This window comes from Trachemys scripta, chromosome 2 (genome assembly GCF_013100865.1).
Source record: "Trachemys scripta elegans isolate TJP31775 chromosome 2, CAS_Tse_1.0, whole genome shotgun sequence".
Classification (NCBI taxonomy): Eukaryota; Metazoa; Chordata; order Testudines; family Emydidae; genus Trachemys; species Trachemys scripta.
In genome coordinates this window covers 140,874,369-140,894,737 of record NC_048299.1, presented here as the reverse complement: position 1 = coordinate 140,894,737, position 20,369 = coordinate 140,874,369, and the positions used below count along the sequence as shown (strand labels likewise).

At 59.6% G+C, this 20,369-nt stretch overlaps 1 protein-coding gene across 1 annotated transcript in view; it reads right to left on the bottom strand.

The window, feature by feature from the left end:
- The window catches only part of LOC117871756 (PH and SEC7 domain-containing protein 4-like), a 30,345-nt gene extending 10,225 nt beyond the window's left edge, over window positions 1-20,120 (bottom strand). The window contains exons 1-3 of the mRNA XM_034759520.1: window positions 19,544-20,120; window positions 6,782-7,938; window positions 134-399 (exon numbers count right to left, since the gene is read on the bottom strand). Coding sequence (XP_034615411.1) covers window positions 134-399; window positions 6,782-7,780 — 1,265 coding nt within the window. The 5' untranslated portion in view covers window positions 7,781-7,938; window positions 19,544-20,120. The remainder of the gene's footprint in view (window positions 1-133; window positions 400-6,781; window positions 7,939-19,543) is intronic.
- Window positions 20,121-20,369: the final 249 nt, after the last annotated feature.

Here is a 20,369-nt window from a genome sequence, read left to right as displayed (position 1 = left end):
GTGGGGGCAGGACAGAGTGGGAGTAGGGGGCAGGCAGATGTGATGTCCCTTTCTTGTCCATAGAATATGACGGACGCCCCACTTTAAGCATGGCACACAGGCCTGGCCCAACTGACTCAGACCCAGGGTTCACCCAGTGCAGTGTCGTCTGGGACAGCTGCAGCACCACCTGCTGCAGAGAGGCACAGGAACCAGCAGCAGCAGGTGGGTACGGTCTGCCCCCCCACATTTGGTCTCACAACCAGCCCCCCACCCCCTATAGGCCAGGGAGGAGCGATCGCAGAACAGCCGGCGCGTCCCCGAATGGTCCCAGGACTCACCCGACTCCGCACTGCACAGGACAACCGGGGGGTGGCAGACGGCTTCATCCGCCAGCTGGTCGGGGGGGCGGCCCAGGGCCTGGAGAAAAAGCAAAGACACATTAGAAAATCCGCAGGAGCCCAAGAACTGCCGGGAACAGAGCAGAGGCCAGGGAGTCGGCTGGTAAGGCCAGACGGGGCTGCTCTGATCCAGCCTGGCCTCCTGCTCAACGCAGGTGGACAATCCAGCCCAGGACACCCAGATTGTAGAAAGAGATGCCCAATCTCCATTGGAAAAAGCCAAGCGAGGGAAAATCCACCCCATCCCCTGGTCGGCTTAATCCTCCTCCCTGGAAACAACATGCACTGGCCCTTCCGGCCCACACTCCTGGCCCCGACTGTGGCCAGCACCAGCGACTGTTACAGAAACAGCAAAACTTCCACAATAACCGACTCTGAAATCACCGGAAGGGAAGTTTCTATCAGGCCCTGTTAATGAGTGGCTAGCACTTGCAGGAGGGTTTATAATATGACTGAAGGTAACCAAGCCTGATTTGCTGCTGAGCCTCTTTTGTTTCTGATCTCTTGTGGCAGGGAGTTCCACAGGTTAACTAGGCACTGTGTGCGCTTTTCATTCGCTGCCTTTAACACTCATCGATTGTCCCCTGGCAGGGGCATTACACAATAGGGCAGGTCCTGCTGTTCTCCCCATCTCTCTCTCACTCTATTTAACAGCTCTCTGCCATCTCTCTACTTTTTCTCCTCTCTAAACCAATGGCCCAGCCCTTGCCCATCTCTGTTTCTGCTTTGGCCTTTTTGGTGACAGGCTGACCTGACCCCAGCTGACCCACAGGGCTGGATGGGAGCTGAGCAGAAATCACAGTATCCTGGTATTTCAACATCGGTTTTGCTCCTGAATCAGGACGGAAGGCAAAAATACTGACAATTTTTTGCAGAATGAAAAGGTCAGAAAAAAGTCAATTCAGAAATGCAGAAACATTTTTGGTCGGTTCAACATTCAACCACATCTGTCTATGGAGCCACAGTGCCTCAAGGGAGTTATAGTTCTGGTATCTCTTATTCAATTGTGCTGGATGGGTGGGGCTCCCTGGCTGGACTACATTGCCCAGCATGCACCTGCACTCATATGATTCCCATGCTAAAGCATGTGGTTCAGAGGTGAGACCATGATGCATCATGGGAGATGTAGTTCATCCAGGGAATCTGGCACATAGGGAGAAATGGGACATACAGTGCCTGGTCTGTGACTGGGGCACCTAAGCACTACCGTAATACCTCTAATAGCGATAGAAAAGTACAGCGCCTAGCACAATGGGGTCCTGGTACATGGTTGGGGTGCCTAGGTGCTATCTCAATACCTCTAATAGCAATAGACAAGTACAGTGCCTAGCACAGAGGGGTGTTAGTCTGTGAGTGGAACCCCAAAGAGTTATGGTTACACAAACACGATCAGTCCTGGTGGGAGTGGTGAGAACCGGCTCTGAGGAACTCCTCCCCCACTAGCAATCCGGGGTCAGTAACAGCTCGGGGGATGTGTCTGGTTTCGACATCCGCGGGTTTAACCCAGCAGCATCCTGTAGACTGACAGACTCTGGGCAGCGTCATCTCAGCCTCACGCTGGGGTCTGACCTCCAGAGGTGCTCAGTGCCCACTGCTCCCCTTGGCTGAGAACCAGGCCCCTGAACCAAGTGACCCCAAAAGCAGTGCTGGCCCTCGCCTGAGGGACCCTCCGTCTCCAGCCCCACCCCATCGCCCCAGCCTCAGCACCCCACCTCTGGTCGTCACCCCCCCAGTCACTGCAATAGCAGGAAAGCCAACACGGGAGCTACCCCAAAACTTCTCCTCCCACCCCCGGCAGCCCCCGAAGCCGGGTGCTGCTCCTGGGAAATATTCCAGAAATGTGCGTTCCCCCCCCCCACACACACGGACTCCCCCCTGCCCAGGCAGGATGGCTGACACCCTCCCCCCTTCCCCGCCCCCCCGTCAAAGCCTGACGCACCAGCCCAGCTGCCTCATCCCCAGCCCAACCCCACCCTGGAGACTGGCCAGGTGCCAAGCCACCGCTGCAAACAATCCACAGGAAGGCTCATGCTGAGCAGTACCCTGTTGGAGCCAGGCTCCAGCCACGCCAGGCCAGTTTTAAAAATAGAGCCCTGGCCCGAGGGCTTGGGGTGGGGCCGGGCTCCCCGGCCCCCAGCATTTCCTGCCCTGCTCCTGGCCCAACGGGCCTAGCGATCAGGGCCCTCGATGGAGCTGAGGTCAGAATTCAGCCCAGGCAAGCAGCGTGTCAGGGGCTGCCCCACGGTGCTGGTGCTGAGGGGTTGGCCCAAACCCCACTTCTTGGCTCGGTTTCCCCTCGCACTGGTTTGACACACTAAACAGGCCTTAGGGTAGGTGTAAATGGCCCCCTCGGGCTCCTGCCTCTGCAATGGCCTCCCCAGCTGGTGTGGTGCCCTGCCCCCAGGGCCATAGGGGGTGGATTGGGGGCATGGCTGGGGCACCCGGCACTGTGGCTATTCCCTGCCCCCCAGGGCACATAGGGGGCAGATCGGGGGCATGGCCAGGGCACCCTGTGCTGTGGCTATTCCCTGCCCCCCAGGGCACATAGGGGGCAGATCAGGGGCATGGCCAGGGCACCCTGCGCTGTGGCTATTCCCTGCCCCCCAGGGTCATGAGGGGGTTGGGGGCATGGCCAGGGAGCCCTGCGCTGTGGTTGTTCCCTGCCGCCCAGGGCCCACAGGGGGCAGATCAGGGGCGGGGCTGGGGCACCCTGCGCTGTGTCTGTTCTCTGCCCTCTAGAGCCCATGAGGGGGGGAATGCGGGCATGGCTGGGGCGTGCTGCACTGAGTCTGTTCTTTACCCCTAGGGCTCATTGGATGCTATGAAAAACAGATCATGAGTTGGAGCAGCCCGGAGGTAGCTCTAACTGACCCCAGGGGCTGGGCAGGTCCCTACATGGCCCCAGAACCTTCCTTGGGGATTACAGTGGACAAGAAGCTGGATATGAGTAGACAGTATGCCCTTGTTGCCAAGAAGGCTAACGGCACATTGGGCTGTATAACTAGGGGCATTGCCAGCAGATCGAGGGAAGTGATTATTCCCCTCTATTCGACATTGGTGAGGCCTCATCTGGAGTATTGTGTCCAGTTTTGGTCCCCCCACTACAAGAAGGATGTGGACAAATTGGAGAGAGTCCAGCGGAGGGCAACGAAAATGATCAGGGGGCTGGGGCACATGACTTATGAGGAGAGGCTGAGGGAACTGGGATTGTTTAGTCGGCAGAAGAGAAGAGTGAGGGGGGATTTGATAGCTACTTTCAACTACCTGAAGGGGGTTTCCAAAGAGGATGGATCTAGACTGTTCTCAGTGGTACCAGGTGACAGAACAAGGAGTAATGGTCTCAAGTTGCAGTGGGGGCGGTTTAGGTTGGATATTAGGAAACACTATTTCACTAGGAGGGTGAGGAAGCACTGGAATGAGTTACCTAGGGAGGTGATGGAATCTCCTTCCTTAGAGGTTTTTAAGGCCTGGCTTGACAAAGCCCTGGCTGGGATGATTTAGCTGGTGTTGGTCCTGCTTTGAGCAGGGGGTTGGACTAGATGATCTCCTGGGGTCCCTTCCAACCCTGATATTCTGTGATTCTATGAAGTTCAAAGGGGGCCAAACACCCCCTTAACCTCCCCACCCCGCTCTACAGAATTTGGTCCCATTGACTCCCATTAGAGCTAGAGAGGAAAAATAGCTCTCAGAGCCACCCCTGTAATCCGGAGTCACTCCGCTCAACTCCCTGGCAGTGACGCTGGATTGACACTGGCCTAGCTGAGTGATCCCTGCGACTGCGTTAGCCTCACTCGCTCCTATGTTTGTATTACCCCCCACCCCCATCCTGCCTATCAGAAGGCTCTGGGTGGCCTATGCAGGGCAGAAAATGGGCACCTGGCACGGCTGCCCTCCCAGCATAGACTCATAGACTCATAGACATTAAGGTCAGAAGGGACCATTATGATCATCTGGTCTGACCCCCTGCATGCTGCAGGCCGCAAGACCCTTCCCTGTACTCTACCGTTGAAGTCCCCAGTCCTGTGTTTTAGTGACTTCAATCGGCTGAGACCCTCCTGCTAGTGATCCCTGCCCCATGCTGCGGAGGAAGGCGAAAAACCTCCAGAGGCTCGGCCAATCTACCCTGGAGGAAAATTCCTTCCCGACCCCAAATATGGCGATCAGTAATACCCCGAGCATATAGGCAAGAGTCTCTAGCCTGACCCTTGTTGGCCATTATGTTGTTCATGTACCATTGCTTGGTTTTCCTTGACTACTATGTTTTATCATTAAACCATTCCCTCCATAAACTTATCCAACTTATCCAAAACCAGACAGGTCCGTCGCCCCCACCGTTTCCCTCGGAAGGCCGTTCCAATATTTCACCCCTCTGATGGTCAGAAACCTTCGTCTAATTTCTAGCCTAAACTTCCCCCCGGCCAGTTTGTATCCATTCGTTCTCGTGTCCACATTAGTACTAAACTGGAATAATTCCTCTCCCTCCCTTGTATTAACCCCTCTGATATATTTAAAGATAGCAATCATATCCCCCCTCAGCCTTCGCTTTGTCAGACTAAACAACCCAAGCTCCTCTAATCTCTTTTCATACGACAGGTTTTCCATTCCTCTGATCATCTTAGTCGCCCTTCTCTGCACCCGTTCCAGTTTGAGTTCATCTTTTTTAAACATTGGAGACCAGAACTGCACACAGTACTCCAAATGAGGTCTCACCAGTGCCTTATACAACGGAAGCAGGACCTCCCTATCTCTACTAGATATACCTCGCCTAATACATCCCAAGACCGCATTGGCTTTTTTCACCGCCACGTCACATTGCCGACTCATAGTCATCCTGCGGTCCACAAGGACCCCTAGGTCCTTCTCCTCTTCCGTTACTTCTAACCAATGCGTCCCCATCTTGTAACTAAAATTGTTATTATTCGTCCCCAAGTGCATAACCTTACACTTTTTACTATTAAATTTCATCCTATTTCTAATACTCCAATTCACAAGCATGTGGCCTTGCAGAGCTCAGGCCCGAGGCCACGGTGAGGAGCTGGATGGCGGCAGCACAGCAACCCATTTGATTGGTCCTGCAAAACCCAGGAGGAGGATGCCTGCTCTTGAGCACCCCCTACTGGCACCTTCTCTATTCACCATTTACCTGTATACGGCCACAGAATGCCCCTGTACTGTGGCAAAGAAAGCCACTGAGAGGAGGGGAGGTAAGGGGGTGTGGGCTGAAGTGGCCTGCCCTCCACGTTACTCAAACTGAGCTCTCATCTAGCACCTCCCAGCAGTTGATCTCCAAGGAGGTCAGTGGCGTCAGCCACACTTCACAATTGGGGAAACTGAGGCACAGCAAGGGACCATCAAAGTTATGCAGCAGCAGAGCTGGGGTCCCAAGTCCCAGTGTGGTGCTCTGTCTGCTAGGCCACACTGCTTTCCACCTTCTCAGTAGGGACGTTACTCCAGCCTGCTTCCCTCGCAGGCTGGTGAGCTTGTGTGCGCCCGAGGGAGTTCAGACCCACGGCATAGTTTTACACCCAGTTTATATTCCCATTCCCCAGAGCACAGGGCCCGTCCTCTCTCTTCCACCAGTGTCAATCAGGAGTCATGCCACAGAAAGCAAGGGAGTGACACCAGTGCAAGTGAGAGGGGACGCAGCCTCCGAGGAATCCATGCCCTGCAGCAGCACCACAGTGTCTGCATGGATGCTGCTGTTCACACCCCTCGTGAGCACGAGTGTGAGGGCAATGCCATGGCCTGGTCTGGGAACACAATTGTGGGAGATGCACGAGCAAATCCATGTGCAAAGTGGCTGCTCTCATCCCAGGGGCCAGGCCCTGCAGCTGGTCCCAGAACGTGGTTTGATTGTGCTGGTTCCTGTCCAGGGCGCCCTGGAGCACTGCATCTTGGGACATGTAGTTCCTACGGGCCACGCCTCCAAATTACTGAGGCTGTCTACACCCAAGACGTGACAGCAGCACACTGCCTACGCCAAGGGGAGGGCTTTTCCCGCTGCTGGAGGTAATTCACCTCCCACCAGACCCCTGGCAGCCTGGTTTGCTAGGCTTACGCAGAGCAGGAAAATAATTCCCTCTGGTGCCGTTCCCCGGCCAGGGTTATGCAGCAGGTCGGATTGGATGGGCTGAGGGGGGTCAATACTGCAGATCAGTACCGACCCAGGTGGGCACAGCCCCTTCATGCCCCCCCATCTCATAGCTCCATAGTGCCGGGAGTGGATCCACAGCACATGCTGGGCAGGCTGAGGGGGGCTTTCTCTAAACGGAGATCACTCAGGTTGGCCTGGGAGGGTGGGGTGAGGGGGGAGACATGGGCCGTCCCTCCACTAAGCCCCTCCCTCCAGCCTGGCCACCAGAGGAGGTTGACAAAGGGCGAATGGGCTGCTTGCTTCTTACCTCCGGGTCCTCGGCCATCGAACAGGCCCCGTCGATGTCCCGTTCCGTGATCACCAAGGGGGCCCAGGTGCTGCAGTGCATCGTGTAGGCGGGGAAATCGCACGGCGTCTCATCCTCAGCTCCCGGTTCGGTCGCCTCAGCAAAGGGGCACGAGAGCTCTTCCTCCCGCTGGCCATCTAACACCGGCTCGCCCTGGGGAGCCCCATCGGCCTCATCGCTGGAACCAGCGCCGTCCCCCTCGGCGGCGCTCCAAAAGGCAGGGCCGTCAGAGGGGCTGGGCCCTGCGGGACCCGGGCTCTCCTGGAAGAGCGGGTTGTTGTAGAAGAGGCACTGCTCTTCCTCCTCCTCCCCCTCGGATGACCAGTTCTCCTCCTCCTGCCTCCCTGGGCCGGCCTCTTGCCCGTCATCGCTGTCGCTGGCCGCGGTGGCTCTTTCGTCCAGCGGCTCCCAGGAGATGGGCAAGCCCTGTGCAGCCGGGGCGCGGCTCAGTGCGTCCTCAGGGCCCCGGGACCAGCTGCTTAGCTCAGCGACAGGCTCTTCTTGCTTCTCCAGCTCCCCTTGCAGGTCCAGCATGCACAGCTGAGCTTGGAGGATCCCGGACCAGAACAGTGCTTGGGCAGCGTCATTCTTCCCCTCGTCCTGAGCATTCGGGTTCTCCGCTGGAGGGGGTGGAGATTCCACTGCAGGGATCTCTGAACCAAGTGCATTCCCCACGGCGCACAGCATCTCTCCACCCCCCAGGCCAGCAAATTCTTCTGGAGACGTCTCGCAGTCCCCAGCAGCGACTTCCAAGGAGCAGCTGCCAACACCATGGCCCTCTGGGCCCGAGGGGGACTGGGCATACAAGGCACTGCCCGGGTCTGTGTAATTATCGGAGAACACAATCGCATCTTGAATCCTAAAGAGGCTTTTTCCAGGCCTACATCCTGGAGCTTCTGCGGCATAAGGAGCCAGGAGGTCCATGGGCTCCGTGTGGCTGGAAGGGCCGTCTGGATCCATGTCACCGTCCACCAGGAACCACGCACCGGGGTTGCCAACGCACCTGACTTTGCTTTGAAAGGTCCAGTTAAGCCAAGGTGGGCTCTTCTCCCATCTTGTTTGCTAAGAAGTGAGCAGCCGGCTCTCTAGAGAGGCTCCCCATGGCACTCGGGTCTACCCTGGAGCAAAGGAGGGCAAGCAAACAAAACCACAAGTTAACGTTCAACGAAATGGGCTGGAAATGGGCATGTTAGACAACCCCAGGAAAGGACAATGCAAGCCGCTGGGGGCGAGAGACGCTGCAACCCGGCCCAGGAATTATGAGCGATACTGAAAGCAGGGAAATCCACCTGTAGGTCACAGGGTTTGTACGGTACATGGTGGTGACAATTTATTTATCACACCAGGTGCCCAGACACATGGGGGACACAGCAAACAAACATGAGCAGAACAGAGCGGGTTTTTTTTCTGTTTGGTCAGCAGCGTCTGCCGACGTCAAGGGCTCCATGAGAAATTCATTTTTAAAGGAAGTGGTTCAATTCCTAGCTGTGCCACTGGCCTGGGTGACCTTGGATAGGTCACGGCCCCACCTCACACCTCAGTTTCCCCATCTGGACATTGATACTGAGTTCCTTTGGAAAAGAGCTAGGAATTGGCGGCACTCAGAGTGTAGGCTAGTGACTAGGGTACACGCTTGGGAGACTTGCGTTCTAATCCCAGCTCTGCAACTAACTCTCTGAGTGACTATGGCCCTGCTCCATGCCTCAGTTTCCCCATCTGTAAAATGGGGATAATGAAAGTGCTCAGACGAGGAGTGTTATCTGTCGTGCTTCCGGCCCCCATAGTGTGCTCAACACTGTACCACACAGGGAGAAAGGACAGCCCCCCAGAGCGTAGAAGCTACAAAGAAATGTGCAGTACACTTGCAGGGGGAATGCCTGGCATCTGGGCTAAGGATTGAGATCACCCTGGTGCAGGACTGCACAAAGCCTAGATGCTACTTTGCAGGACTTCAGTCCTGCCAGTCTTGGTTTAAAAATTGTCCGTGATGGAGAATCCACCGAGACCCTGGGTAAATCGTTCCCATGGTTAATTACTCTCACCATTAAAAATTTACACCTTATTTCCAGTCTGTATTTGTCTAGCTTCAACTTCCAACCCTTGCATGATGTGAGACCTTCCTCTGCTAGACTGAAGAGCCCAGTATTAAATATTTGTTCCCTGATAGACAGTTCTCAAGTCCCCTTAACTTTCTCTTTGTTAAGCTAAATAGATGGAGCTCCTTGAGTCTCTCACACTCAGGCACGTTTTCTAATCCTTTAATCATTCTTGTGGCTCTTCTCTGACCCCTCTCCAATTTATCAACATCCTTCCTGAATTGGGGACACCAGAACTGGACCCATGATCCCAGCAACGGTCGGTCGCACCAGGGCCAAATACAGAGGGAAAATAAGCGCTCTGCTCCTACCCGAGATTCCTGTACGCACCTGGGATCACATTTGCCCTTTTGGCCCCTGCGTTGCACCTGCAGGCCTGAGTCCCTGAAGTCCGCAGAGTTCTCCCATCCCTGAAGCTGGCCCTATGCGCCAGCCCGCAGACACACAGATACCTCTGACCTAGCGTCCGTGGGCTCCATTTCTGCTTGCCCCGTATCACTAAGAGCTAGCTAGAGAGCAGCCCACAGAGGGGCCCGAGCTGCAGGGCCGCACATGCGGGCCCGCACGCACACACTCAGATGCTGGGAGAGCGACCACAATTGCAGAGCCCAAGCCGGAAGAGTGTTACACTCAGCCACAGCATTTCCGGTGCCTGCTTGATGCATGTGACGTCCCAGCTAAGCAGAGACATATGGGACTGACACAGTCACGTAGAAAAGATCCCCATAACTGAATGCTCCAGCTTGCTAATCTATAGCATTAAAAACCACTGCCCCAGAGGAATTCTGTTATTAGCACTTGTGTCCTGGTCATCTGTATTAGGGCAGCGTCCGGAGCCCCCTCGTGGAACATGGTCCCGGTGTACTGGGTGCTGTACAAACACAGAGCGCTTGGAGCCCCCAGCCAAGATTGCAGCACTGCCAATGCTTAAGCCAGGCTTGTGATTTTCAGAGTGTCTCTAACCTGCTTGGTGAGTGCCACGAGCACTGGGCTACTGGCTCTTCTGGGGTCTCGCTCACTGCTGTGACCTGACCAGAAATTCCATCTTGGGTCTGAGAAGCTGCATGGCCAAAGTTTAATCAAAACAGTTATGTTCCTGCGAAAAGGCTGGGTGCTGGCAAAGAACCCATTCTCCCGCAGGCTCGCTGCTCCGTAAAGCTCCAGCTCCTGGAGTCACGGGAGCACATCAGAATTGCAGCATTTGTGAAACTAACACGGGTTGGGCAGGCCTAGCTGTGCAGCCAATGAGACAGCTCAGCACAGGGAGAGAGTTGCCTCTAGATGCCAGCACTTCACTTGGGGTCACTGCCCCCCACCCCAGCTCTGGAAGAGGAACGATGCCATGGATTCAGCAAGGCTGAGAGTGGATGGGGATAGATAGATAGATAGATAGATAGATAGATAGATAAAGTGGATGGGGATAGATAGATGATCAATCTCCCAGAAATGGTAAGTATGGGCTGGGGGGGCTGGATGGTTAGATAAGAGGCAGTATGGTCCAATAACTAGAGCACTGATTGGGGAGTCAGGACTCCTGGGATCCTTTCCTGGCTCTGTCACTGACTCCCTTTGTCACTTCGGTGCATTCCTTGCCCCTCTCTTTGCCTCAGTTTCCCCATCATCACAATGAGGGCACTGAGTATGAAGGGGTGTGAGGCTGGGTGGAAAGCCAGAGTTCACGGTCACTGGAGGGAGCGAACCAACCCCCCCGAGCAGCCAGACCAAAAATGTGTCTGGCTTCCCTTCTCTGTGTCTGTCTGTCTGCTTCTGGGGGCTGTCTGTCCAGGTGCCCTCGAGCCCAATTTCCAAGGTGCTGACTCCTGCTAACGTCCATGGGAGTCATGAGTGCCCAGCCTTGCTTGTGCGTCCATGTCTGTCTGTGTGTCTGTCTGCGGAGGGGTGTGTGTGTGTGTAAGTGTCTGTGTCTCTGTTTGCATGGCTGTGTCTGTGTGTCTGCACAGGTGCTGGGAGCAGCTAGCCCGGGCAGCATGGCCATGGCGGCAGGGCAGGGGCAACAGCAGGGGCTAGCCACCCGAGCCCAGACCCGGGGCAGGTGGCCTGGACCTTGAGTGGCTAACCCGAGCCGCCCCTTACTATTGTTAGCTGGGCTAGAGTGTGGCTGGTTCCCCAGGCTGGGCAGCTCACTGCCAGCTGGACTGTGACAGCCCCGGCCAGCTGTGGGTCTGGGTATGTCTGGTGGGGGGGTGTCTGTCTGTGTGTGCGTCTGTCTGTCCCTCTCTCTGCCCCTGTGTGAGTTTTGTCCTGCCCCACCCCCACCAGGGCAGGACCAGCGGAGGAACAGATGCCCCATTCATAGGCAGGGACACGGCTCCACCAGCCTCCTCCCATCCTTCCTGAGTCGTGTCACAGCCATAAGCGCCGGGGAGGGGGGGCAAGCAGTGCTGGGGGGCGGAAGCCCCCTGGATCCCCTTCCCCCCCACACACTCCCTGCTGAGGTCCCCACAACTCGCTCCAAGCTCCCCCCATGCTCCTGCCAGGACTTTCCCCTCCAAGCCAAGCGGCCCTGGCGCCTTCCCCAGCCAACTCCCACTGGCTCCCGGCCCAGCAGCCCCCGCCAGAGGCACCTACCAGGGGCTTCTCTCTGCGCTGGGGAGCGGGCCAGCCCCTGGGGCGGGGGGAGCCTGGGGAGACCTGCCCATCCTTGCTGGCTCCGGGCAGCTGGGGGAAGTGCCGTCTCTCTCCTCCCCGCCCCCCCCCCTCCCCCCCCCCGCATTCGCTCTGCTGCTGTCACTTGCCTGCACACTTCCTGCCCACAGGGTTTAGAAACGGGGGGGTGGGGGGGGGGAGAGCCCCCCCCCCCCCCCCCGCAGCCAGGCCCAGACCCTCCTGGCCTTCCACTGCTGACTAAGCTAAGGGCATGCAAACAGCTGCACAGATGGGGGGGCATGACCCCGTCCCTGCCCCACCTCACACAGCCAAGCCCGCAGCCCTGGGGCAGGCCATGGGGCTGGTTGGGGGGAGTTCTGCGTTACCTCCCCCACGCTGCTGACACACTCTTCTCGGCAGCTTCCGGCACGTTGGTTGCAGCCCTGGAGCAGCGGGGCGCTGAGAGGTGCAGATGCAGGTGTGGGGGGGGTGTCCCTCTCCCAGCACTGGCCCCCACTTCCCCAGGGGGGCGTCCCAAGGTGGGAGTGCGGCCTGCTGTTTGGTCAGCACTGGAAGTTCCAGCCTCATGGCTCAGACCCCACCCCACCCCCAGCGATCAGAAGATTCCCACCACCCCCCCTCCAAAAAATTGCAACATTAAAAAAAAAACAAGCGATGGTTTGCGGCTGGGCTAAATCCCCCCTCCCCCCACCCCGCGCCCTGGCGTCACTTCTCACAAGTACCCAGTGGGCGAGAGGATTTCGGGCAGAATGGGGCGGAGCTGGGGGACCTGTTGTGGCCAGGCGCTGTACAAACACCCAGTGAGTGCAGTCCCTGCCCAGAGAGCACCCAGCTGAGCGCCATGCCAAGGGGTGAGTTTGGCACCTGGGCAGCTCATCTAGGGGCCATGGGGAGGAGAATCATTAACCCCTGCTAAGCCTGGCTGCATTCAGCCAGTGACCTGTGGATGAACAGCTCCAGCCCCCAGAACCGCCAATGCACCACGGCTGCTCACTGAGGCGAGGCTGGTTAAATTCCACCTGGGTGTGCCCCCAGGCAGGGTCTGCCCCCAGCTCTGGCTCCAGCACGCCCTGCAATGCCGCGCCCCACCTGGCTCTGAGAGGGACAACTCCTGGCAATCAAATAGCAACAGCCAAACTGCAGCAGGCAAGCAAACACTGAGCCGGGAGCCGAATTCCCCTCAAGCTGGTGCCGTGCAGCATAAAATCAGCCTTGCGATGGCGCTACTTTTACCGAGACCCTCCAACGGCCCGGACTTACTCTCTGTTTGAACTCGAGCAGATCTGCTAGGAAAACATCCCAGCCTGGTTTGAAATGGTCAGTGATGGAGACTCTACTCTGATCCTTGAGAAAGTGCTCCCATGGTTAATTCCCCTCCCTGTTAAACATTTACGCCTTATTCCCAGTCGGAATTTGTCTAGCTTTGACTTCCAGCCATTGGATTGTGTGAGACCTTTGCCTGCTAGACTGAACAGCCCTTTATTATCAACTTTCTGTTCCCCACACGTAGACACCGCGTCACCGACTCTGTGCTAAGCTAAAGAGATTGAGCTCTTTGGGGCTGTCTACACAGCACCTAGACACCCATGGCTGGCCTGTGCCAGTTGACTCGGGCTATGGGCTGGTTTCCCTTTGCTGTGCAGACACCCTCAGAGCCTAGCACCACAAGGCAGGTTTTCCAGCCTTTTAATCCTTCTCATGGCTCTTCTCTGACCCCTCCCGGGCACCAGACCAGGACGCAGGACTGCGGCCGTGCCGAAATCACCTCTCTGCTCCTACTCGAGACACCCCTTTCCCTTCCCCCCCATTAGCCCTTTGGCCACAGCATCGCACTGGGATCCCGTGATACATTTGTGACTGATGCCAACCCGGGGGTCTGTCGGTACCCATCCACAAGGGCGCTGGCCAGCCACCCGCCACCCAGGCTCAAGCCTTTCTTCCCCCAGATCCCCCCCCGCTATAGTTAAAGGGAAAACCTCCCATGGAGGGGAGGGGGGCAGCATGAGCAGCCACAGCCTGCCCCCCTAGGCAGGAGAGGAACAGGAGAGGGTGCGCTGGGCACCCAGGAGCACCTCCAGCTCTTGTGCTTCAGAGGAATGAGGTCGGGGGTGGGGTCTCCATTGTGGATATGCCAATTTCTAGGCTGAAATCTGCTGAGGGGCTGATCCCTGGCAGAGTTGACAGCTCCCGCAGGCAGAGGCCCCCCACGGGAAGGATGAGGGTATGGGGTCTCCCGGCAGAGGGACTGATGACAGTTCCCTGCTGCTGTTCCGTGCCCTGGGGATGCAGCCAGGTCTCACCTCACAAGCACTCGTGCTTTGCCCCCCTCCCTCCGGCTTGGCTCCTTTGCCCTCCTCCACGTGCTGTGACGCCCCACTCACACTCTTGCTGGGGTTCGGGCCTGCATCCATTGGGGTTCCCAGGCACTGCCCTGCCCGACACAGTCACAAGCAGCGCTCAAACTGCTCCCACTCCCAAACCTCCCCAGGGATGACGATGGAGACGCCGCTGGGGCCCCTGAGAGAAACTCAGAGGGAAGCCAGAGGCAGCCTCAGGACCAGCCTCAGGGCAGCCTGGGCCACACTTGCCCTCAACATTTTCCCTCCAGGACCAGCTGCTCAGTTGTGTGTCCACAGCTTGGTGCTAATAACAGACAGATTGCCCTGCCCAGGGCGTCCACTTCCATCCCTGACACCGTTCAGTGATGTGGAGGGAGCGGGGTGGCTGTGATCTCCTGGCCTGTGGCCAGGACCCTGCTTGGGGTCACCAGCCTGAGGCCGAGAGGCCAGGTTCTAGGCCATAGCCCGCCTGGGCTGCTTTACAGAGCGAGCACCATTTTCAGCCCCCCCCCGTCCCCTCCCCCGGGGCTCGCTTCCCTCCATCAGTACCAGGCGGTCACCGCCTCTCCCTGCCACGAAGTGGGCCAGGCCAGCCCACTTGCCTTTCCACGGCCAGCCAGCCTGGGCCACCAGCCCGTTGGCAGCACATGGCGTTGGGCCCCTGGAGGCTGCGTGACCAACCTCACCTGGGCCAAAAGCGGGGGGAAGAACCTGGGACCACCTGAACCAAAAGCCTGAGCTTCTCCCACTGGAACCAAAGGACTGGCTCCACTAGCTAGTGCTTATAGTAGACCCTTATCCTTATGCCAGCCACTAGAGGGAGACAAAGAGCCCCTGCGGCATGGGGGTGGTACGAAGAGCTGCCCGGGGAGCAGACACAGAACAATGCACATGCCTTGGGGGTCAAGGGACTAGAACCCCAGCCTGGGAGTGCTACAGAGAGGGGCTTCCCTGCCTGCGGCTAGCAGCAGGCCCAGTCACAAGCAGCCACCACCCTCCTTGGCTCACACCTGCTGAGCCAGCCCCTGGCCCACAGCCCCGTGGCTGGGGGTGGAGAGATCCCCGCAGCGGCTGGGCCGCTCGCACCAGCCCTCCCTAGCTGGCAGTGCTCAGGGCGTGCAGACGCGGCCTACCCCCTGGAAGGCCTCTGCACCAGAGCTCAGCCACGGGTCCCGTCCAGCCCCAGCCCACTGCCAGTGGCGGGCACGGGGGAGAGGAAGCGAACGTGCTGGTGGAATCTCACCCGTGCCCCCGAGAGAACAGCTTGGGAAGTGTCTCAACAACTCACCCAGTGCAGCCCTGCAGCCGCCCGGCCTTCACCTGCTTCCGGTGCCATGGGGCCAGCCAGTGGCTTCCTGTTTGCTGCACAGCATTAGCCGGCTCCTCCTGCGGTGGCAGGAAACGCTCAGGCAGGTGCAGCGGTTCCCCCGGGGGCTGCAATCTCGAGGCACACAGCAAGGCCCCAGGAAATGGCCCTGACTGCTCCCAACGCTGCTGCGCTGCCACGGCTACCACCACGCGCCAGTGGGACAGGAATCCGGCTGAGCTGCTGGGAGTGCAGCCGCAGGGCGGAGAAAAGGGGGAATTGCCTACAGGGGCAGGTCTCTGGCTTGCTGCCCCCTGCACACGCACAGACATGGACGCACACACGCTGGGCCGGGCACACACGGACACACACACACAGACGTGGATACACACACGCTGAGCCAGGCACATATGGACAGACATGGACAGATGTGGATAAGCACACGCTGGGCCGGGCATACATGTACACACATGCACTGATGTGGATACACACACGCTGGGCCGGGCCACACACGGACACACACGCACAGACATGGATACGCACACGCTGAGCCGGGCACACACGGACACACACACAGAGAAATGGATGCGCACACGCTGAGCCGGGCACACATGGACACACACACACAGACATGGACACGCCAAGCCGTACCTGTATCCCACCCACCTGCGCTATAGCCCTGCTCCGACACATCCGTGCCGTCATCCCGACACAGACAGGAACTGCCCTGACTGCTCTTCCCCGGCCCCAGAGCAGTTCTCCTGGGTCCCCTCCAGCCGCGCGCCCACCTCACCGCCCTGCCCCACCCTACGAGAGCCGGACAGCTGTTCCTGGACTAGGGGTTCAGCCCCTGGCTCTGCCACTGAGCTTCTGTGTAACCTTGGGCAACTCCCTTGGTTGCTACTCCATGGGGTGGGGGATGAGGGGAGAGCTGTTCTTCACGCGGGGGGGGGGGGGGGGGGCGTGAGAACGAATGATCCTGAAAAGGAAGAGGAAGCTCACAGCAACACTCTCCCCCAGGTGCCCCCTGGTCACAGCCACCCCAATTTTCCCTCCAGCCCCACCCTGCCCCCTAGGTCCTGCCAGCTGAAGCTACAGCAGAACCAGGCCAATCCTGCCTGCCCATTCCAGGTAGGGCAAGCACCCACCCCATCAGCCATCCAGCGCGAGCGCTAACCACTGGGCAACACAGCCTGGCTCACAAAGTGGGCCTGTGCCCAAGGGCTACTGGCCCTGCTAACGCCCTCCCTCTGCACTGGTTTGCCCCCGCCCACCTGGGTTATTAACCTCTCCCCGCCCAGCATGCCTGGTTCCTCGGTGTCTTCGGCTGAGGCCCCCTGCAAATGCCACCAGGGAGCTATGGCCCCCCAGCCATGCCGAGGCTGCGTGCAGGGAGAGGTCTGGGGACCGCCCGCCCGCCACGCTGCTGCCATGGAGGAAACCCCACATGCCGCATCACCGACTTCTGGAGAGCAACCCTGCCGGCTGCTCTGGCCCTGTGCTGGCACGAGGCTACTGCTGCTTCCCCCCACACACACACACACGCACACAAACATGCCTAGATCCTGACTGTGAGCAGGCCAGGGGGCACCTGGCTGGCTGCAGCCAGCTGGCCTTTGCCTCCCCAGCCAGCTGCTGGGCTGGTGTGGGTGGCAGCGAGGATCCGTGCCAACACTAACACTCCCAGGGACGCCGTGTGGCCAGGCTGGGCGGCCGCAGTCATTAGCAAGTCCAAGCACAAATAAAGAGACCCACAGAACCGCCCTCGCCCAGCCCTCTGTGCCGCAAGCCAGCCGCCTGCCCGGCCTGCTGTGCCAGCACTGTGGGCAGGGACCAGGGCTCCAGGCCAGGTCCCCCAGCCCCTCACTCCACTGTGACCCCAACTGGCATCCGTGGGAGTTTTGCATTGGTCCAGGCTCCGGCCCATGGATGGGGAACGCCCCAGCTGGGGCTGCGGCTGCCTGGGCCAGTCTAGTGCCAGGCACGGTGCCAGCGCTCAACACAGGCACTTGTCCCTAGCTCACCCCAGCCCCTCCTGAGACAGGCTCCGTGTGTCTCCAGACCAGGCTTTCACTCCCTGCTCTGAGGCGGGCTTAGGGTGACCAGACAGCAAGTGTGAAAAATCAGGACAAGGGGTGGGGGGTAATAGGCACCTATATAAGAAAAAGCCCCAAATATCGGGACTGTCCCTATAAAATAGGGACATCTGGTCACCCTAGGTGGGGTGGATCCTGCAGCCCCAGGCCAACAGGGCCCCAGGCTGCTACAGGAAGAGCCCGGCCTAATAACTGGGCCCAGCTTAGTGCTTGGGACATCAGGGTTCCTGGCTCCGCTACAGACCCTGTGTGAGCACAGGCTGGTCCCATCCCCCCTTTGTGCCTGTCTGTAACAATCCTTCATCTGTACAGACTGGGAGATCCTTGGGCAGGGGCTGTCACACAGTATGTCTGGGCAGCACCTAGCGCGACGGGGCCCTGATCTCAGGCGGGGTCTGGGCAGCGCCCGGCACGACGGGGCCCTGATCTCAGTCGGGTCTGGGCAGCGTCTGGCATGACGGGGCCCTGATCTCAGTCGGATCTGGGCAGCGCCCGGCATGACGGGGCCCTGATCTCGGTTGGGGTCTGGGCAGCACCCGGCACGACATGGCTCTGATCTCAGGCGGGGTTTGAGCAGCGCCCGGCACAACATGGCCCTGATCTCAGGCGGGATCTGGGCAGCGCCCGGCATGATGGGGCCCTGATCTCGGTTGGGGTCTGGGCAGTGCCTGGCACGACGAAGCTTGATCTTGGTCAGGGCCAGGGCCGGCTCTAGGCACCAGCAAAACAAGCTGGTGCTTGGGGCGGCACATTTTTAGGGACGGCATGGCCGGCGCCAGAATGCTGCCCCTAAAAATGTGCCCCGGCCGCCCTAGCTCACCTCCGCTGCTGCTGCCACGGAGCACGAAACAGCTGATTCGCGCGCCGCTACTCGCCCTCCCTCCCAGGCTCTCAAACCTGGGAGGGAGGGGGAGATCCCGAGCGGCCGTTTCGCGCGCCGCTGCTCCCCCTCCCTCCCAGGCTTGGGCGCCTGGGAGGGAGGGGGAGAAGTGGCGCCCGCGCCGCGGCCACTCGGAGTCTCCCCCTCCCTCCCAGGCTCTCAAACCTGGGCGGGAGGGAGACACCGAGTGGCCATGGCGCGGCACCGCTTCTCCCCCTCCCTCCCTCCCTCCTAGGCTTGAGAGCCTGGGGGGAGGAGGCAGGGCTGGGGATTTGGGGAAGGGGCGGAGTTGAGGCGGGGCTGGGGGTGGGGTAATTAAATAAGCGGGGAGGGGGTGGCCGAAACTGTTTTTGCTTTGGGCGGCAAAAATCCTAGAGCCGGCCCTGGTCGGGGCTTCCCCAAGCCTTCCACCAAGAGTAGTTTCCCTCTGGTGCCTGCCTGTGAGCATCCGGTCCCCTGTGGTCCGTGCACGGCCAAACACAAGAGGAAGTGATTCCTGGCCCTGCCAGCTCCTCACGGCTTCCTGCAGGACACTCCCCTCCAGGTATGGGCGGCGCATCTTAGCCCCGGGGCCAGTGGGCAGAGGTGTTGCCCTGTTGTTCTGATCACAAACCTAATGTGCTATTAACACTCTTGCCCCATGGATGCCAGTGGCACTGGCTGCAGTGGGAACAGGCCTGGGCCAGCCTTGCCCCATGGGCATGGGGCTGGTGTGGGCATGACAGAGCCAGGGCAGCCCCAACCACGCTCATCTAGGGACCCCGTCACACTGATCCGTGTGGGCATGACACACACACACACACACCCAGACACATCCTGCACCCACCCACCACGCAACACCCTGCAGGCGGAGAGAGGGCAGGGATTTCGTGCTATTTCTAGATTTAAATTCTTAGCAGTTGCCAGATACCCCGGTGATGGGCGCTGGGCGAGCCCCTCATGCCCTCTAGCCTGGCCAGGACACCAGCTGGGGGCCTCATGTGCCGTCTGGGCTCGAGAGGGAGGATGTGCCGAGCGGGTCATTCCCAGCTCTGAGTCCCGGGGTCCCTTAGATCTGCAGAGTGAGGGGCCAACCAGGACCTCCCTCTCCATCCCCCCAATCCCTCCCAGCACCTCCAGGACGGCTCCTCCCAGTGCACAGGGGGCCCGGCTGCATTCCCCCACCCCCATGCCAGGGCATGAGTGCCAGCAGGGCCTGGTGCTGTGGAAAGCCCCCTAAACCCTCCCTCCAAGGACCTAGGTGGGGGCAGGGGGAGGTGGGGCCTAGGCTGGAGTCGGGGACCACAGTGCATGCTGGGAGGTTGTCCCACAATCCCTTTCACCCCTGCCAACCAGCCCCGTCCCCTCCGTGCTGCAGGCAAGGCAGCTCCCTCCTTACCCATTTCATGGCGGGGCTCAGTGCAGGTGCAGAGGCTCAGGGCCACTCGGTTCTGCCTTCCCTGGCCCAGCAGGCTCATGGCTCCGTCTCCAAGGGCAGGGGGCCTCGGGGCTGCTCTCCCCCAGGCCCAGGGACGCAGGGATGTGGGGGGCACGACGGGACTCTGGAAATGTGGCTCGGCGGAGCGGAAGAGCCCGAGCCCGGAGCTGGGGCGAGGAGGAGCCGGCGTGGGGCTGCCAGACAGGTTTGACAGCAGCAAGCCCAGACGGCCACTGCCGGCACGGTGCCCACTCCGGAGCCCCGGCCAGGGAGTCCTGACTGTGTGCAGAGTCACTGACCTTTGGCCCCTGGGGCCTGCGAGCTGCACTCCAGCCTGGGGAGGAGCGGGGGCAGGAGGGGCGCTAGAGACTGGGAGATTCGCGTCCCAGCCCCGGCCCCTGCCCCTCCCCGCACCACTGGGGAACGAGCTGCTGGGGTGGGCCCACAACTCGGCTCTCCCTGACCTCCCTGAATGGGGCTGGCGGCCCAGCTCAGCCAGCGGCTGCCAGGAGCTGAGCCTGGCTGGGGATGGGCGTGTCTGGGCCTGGGAACGCGCTGGGACCGATCCTCCTCTGCGCCGGCTTGGTGGGCCTGATCCACCTCTGCGCCGGCTCAGTGGGCCCGATCCTTCCTTGTCCCAGCACTATGGGCCCGATCCTCTCCTGTCCGGGCTCTGTGGGCATGATCCTTCCCTGCACCAGCACCACAGGCCAAATCCTCCCCTGCCCTGGTTCTGTGGGCCCGATCCTCCCCTGCACCTGCACTGTGGGCCCGATCCTCCCCTGCC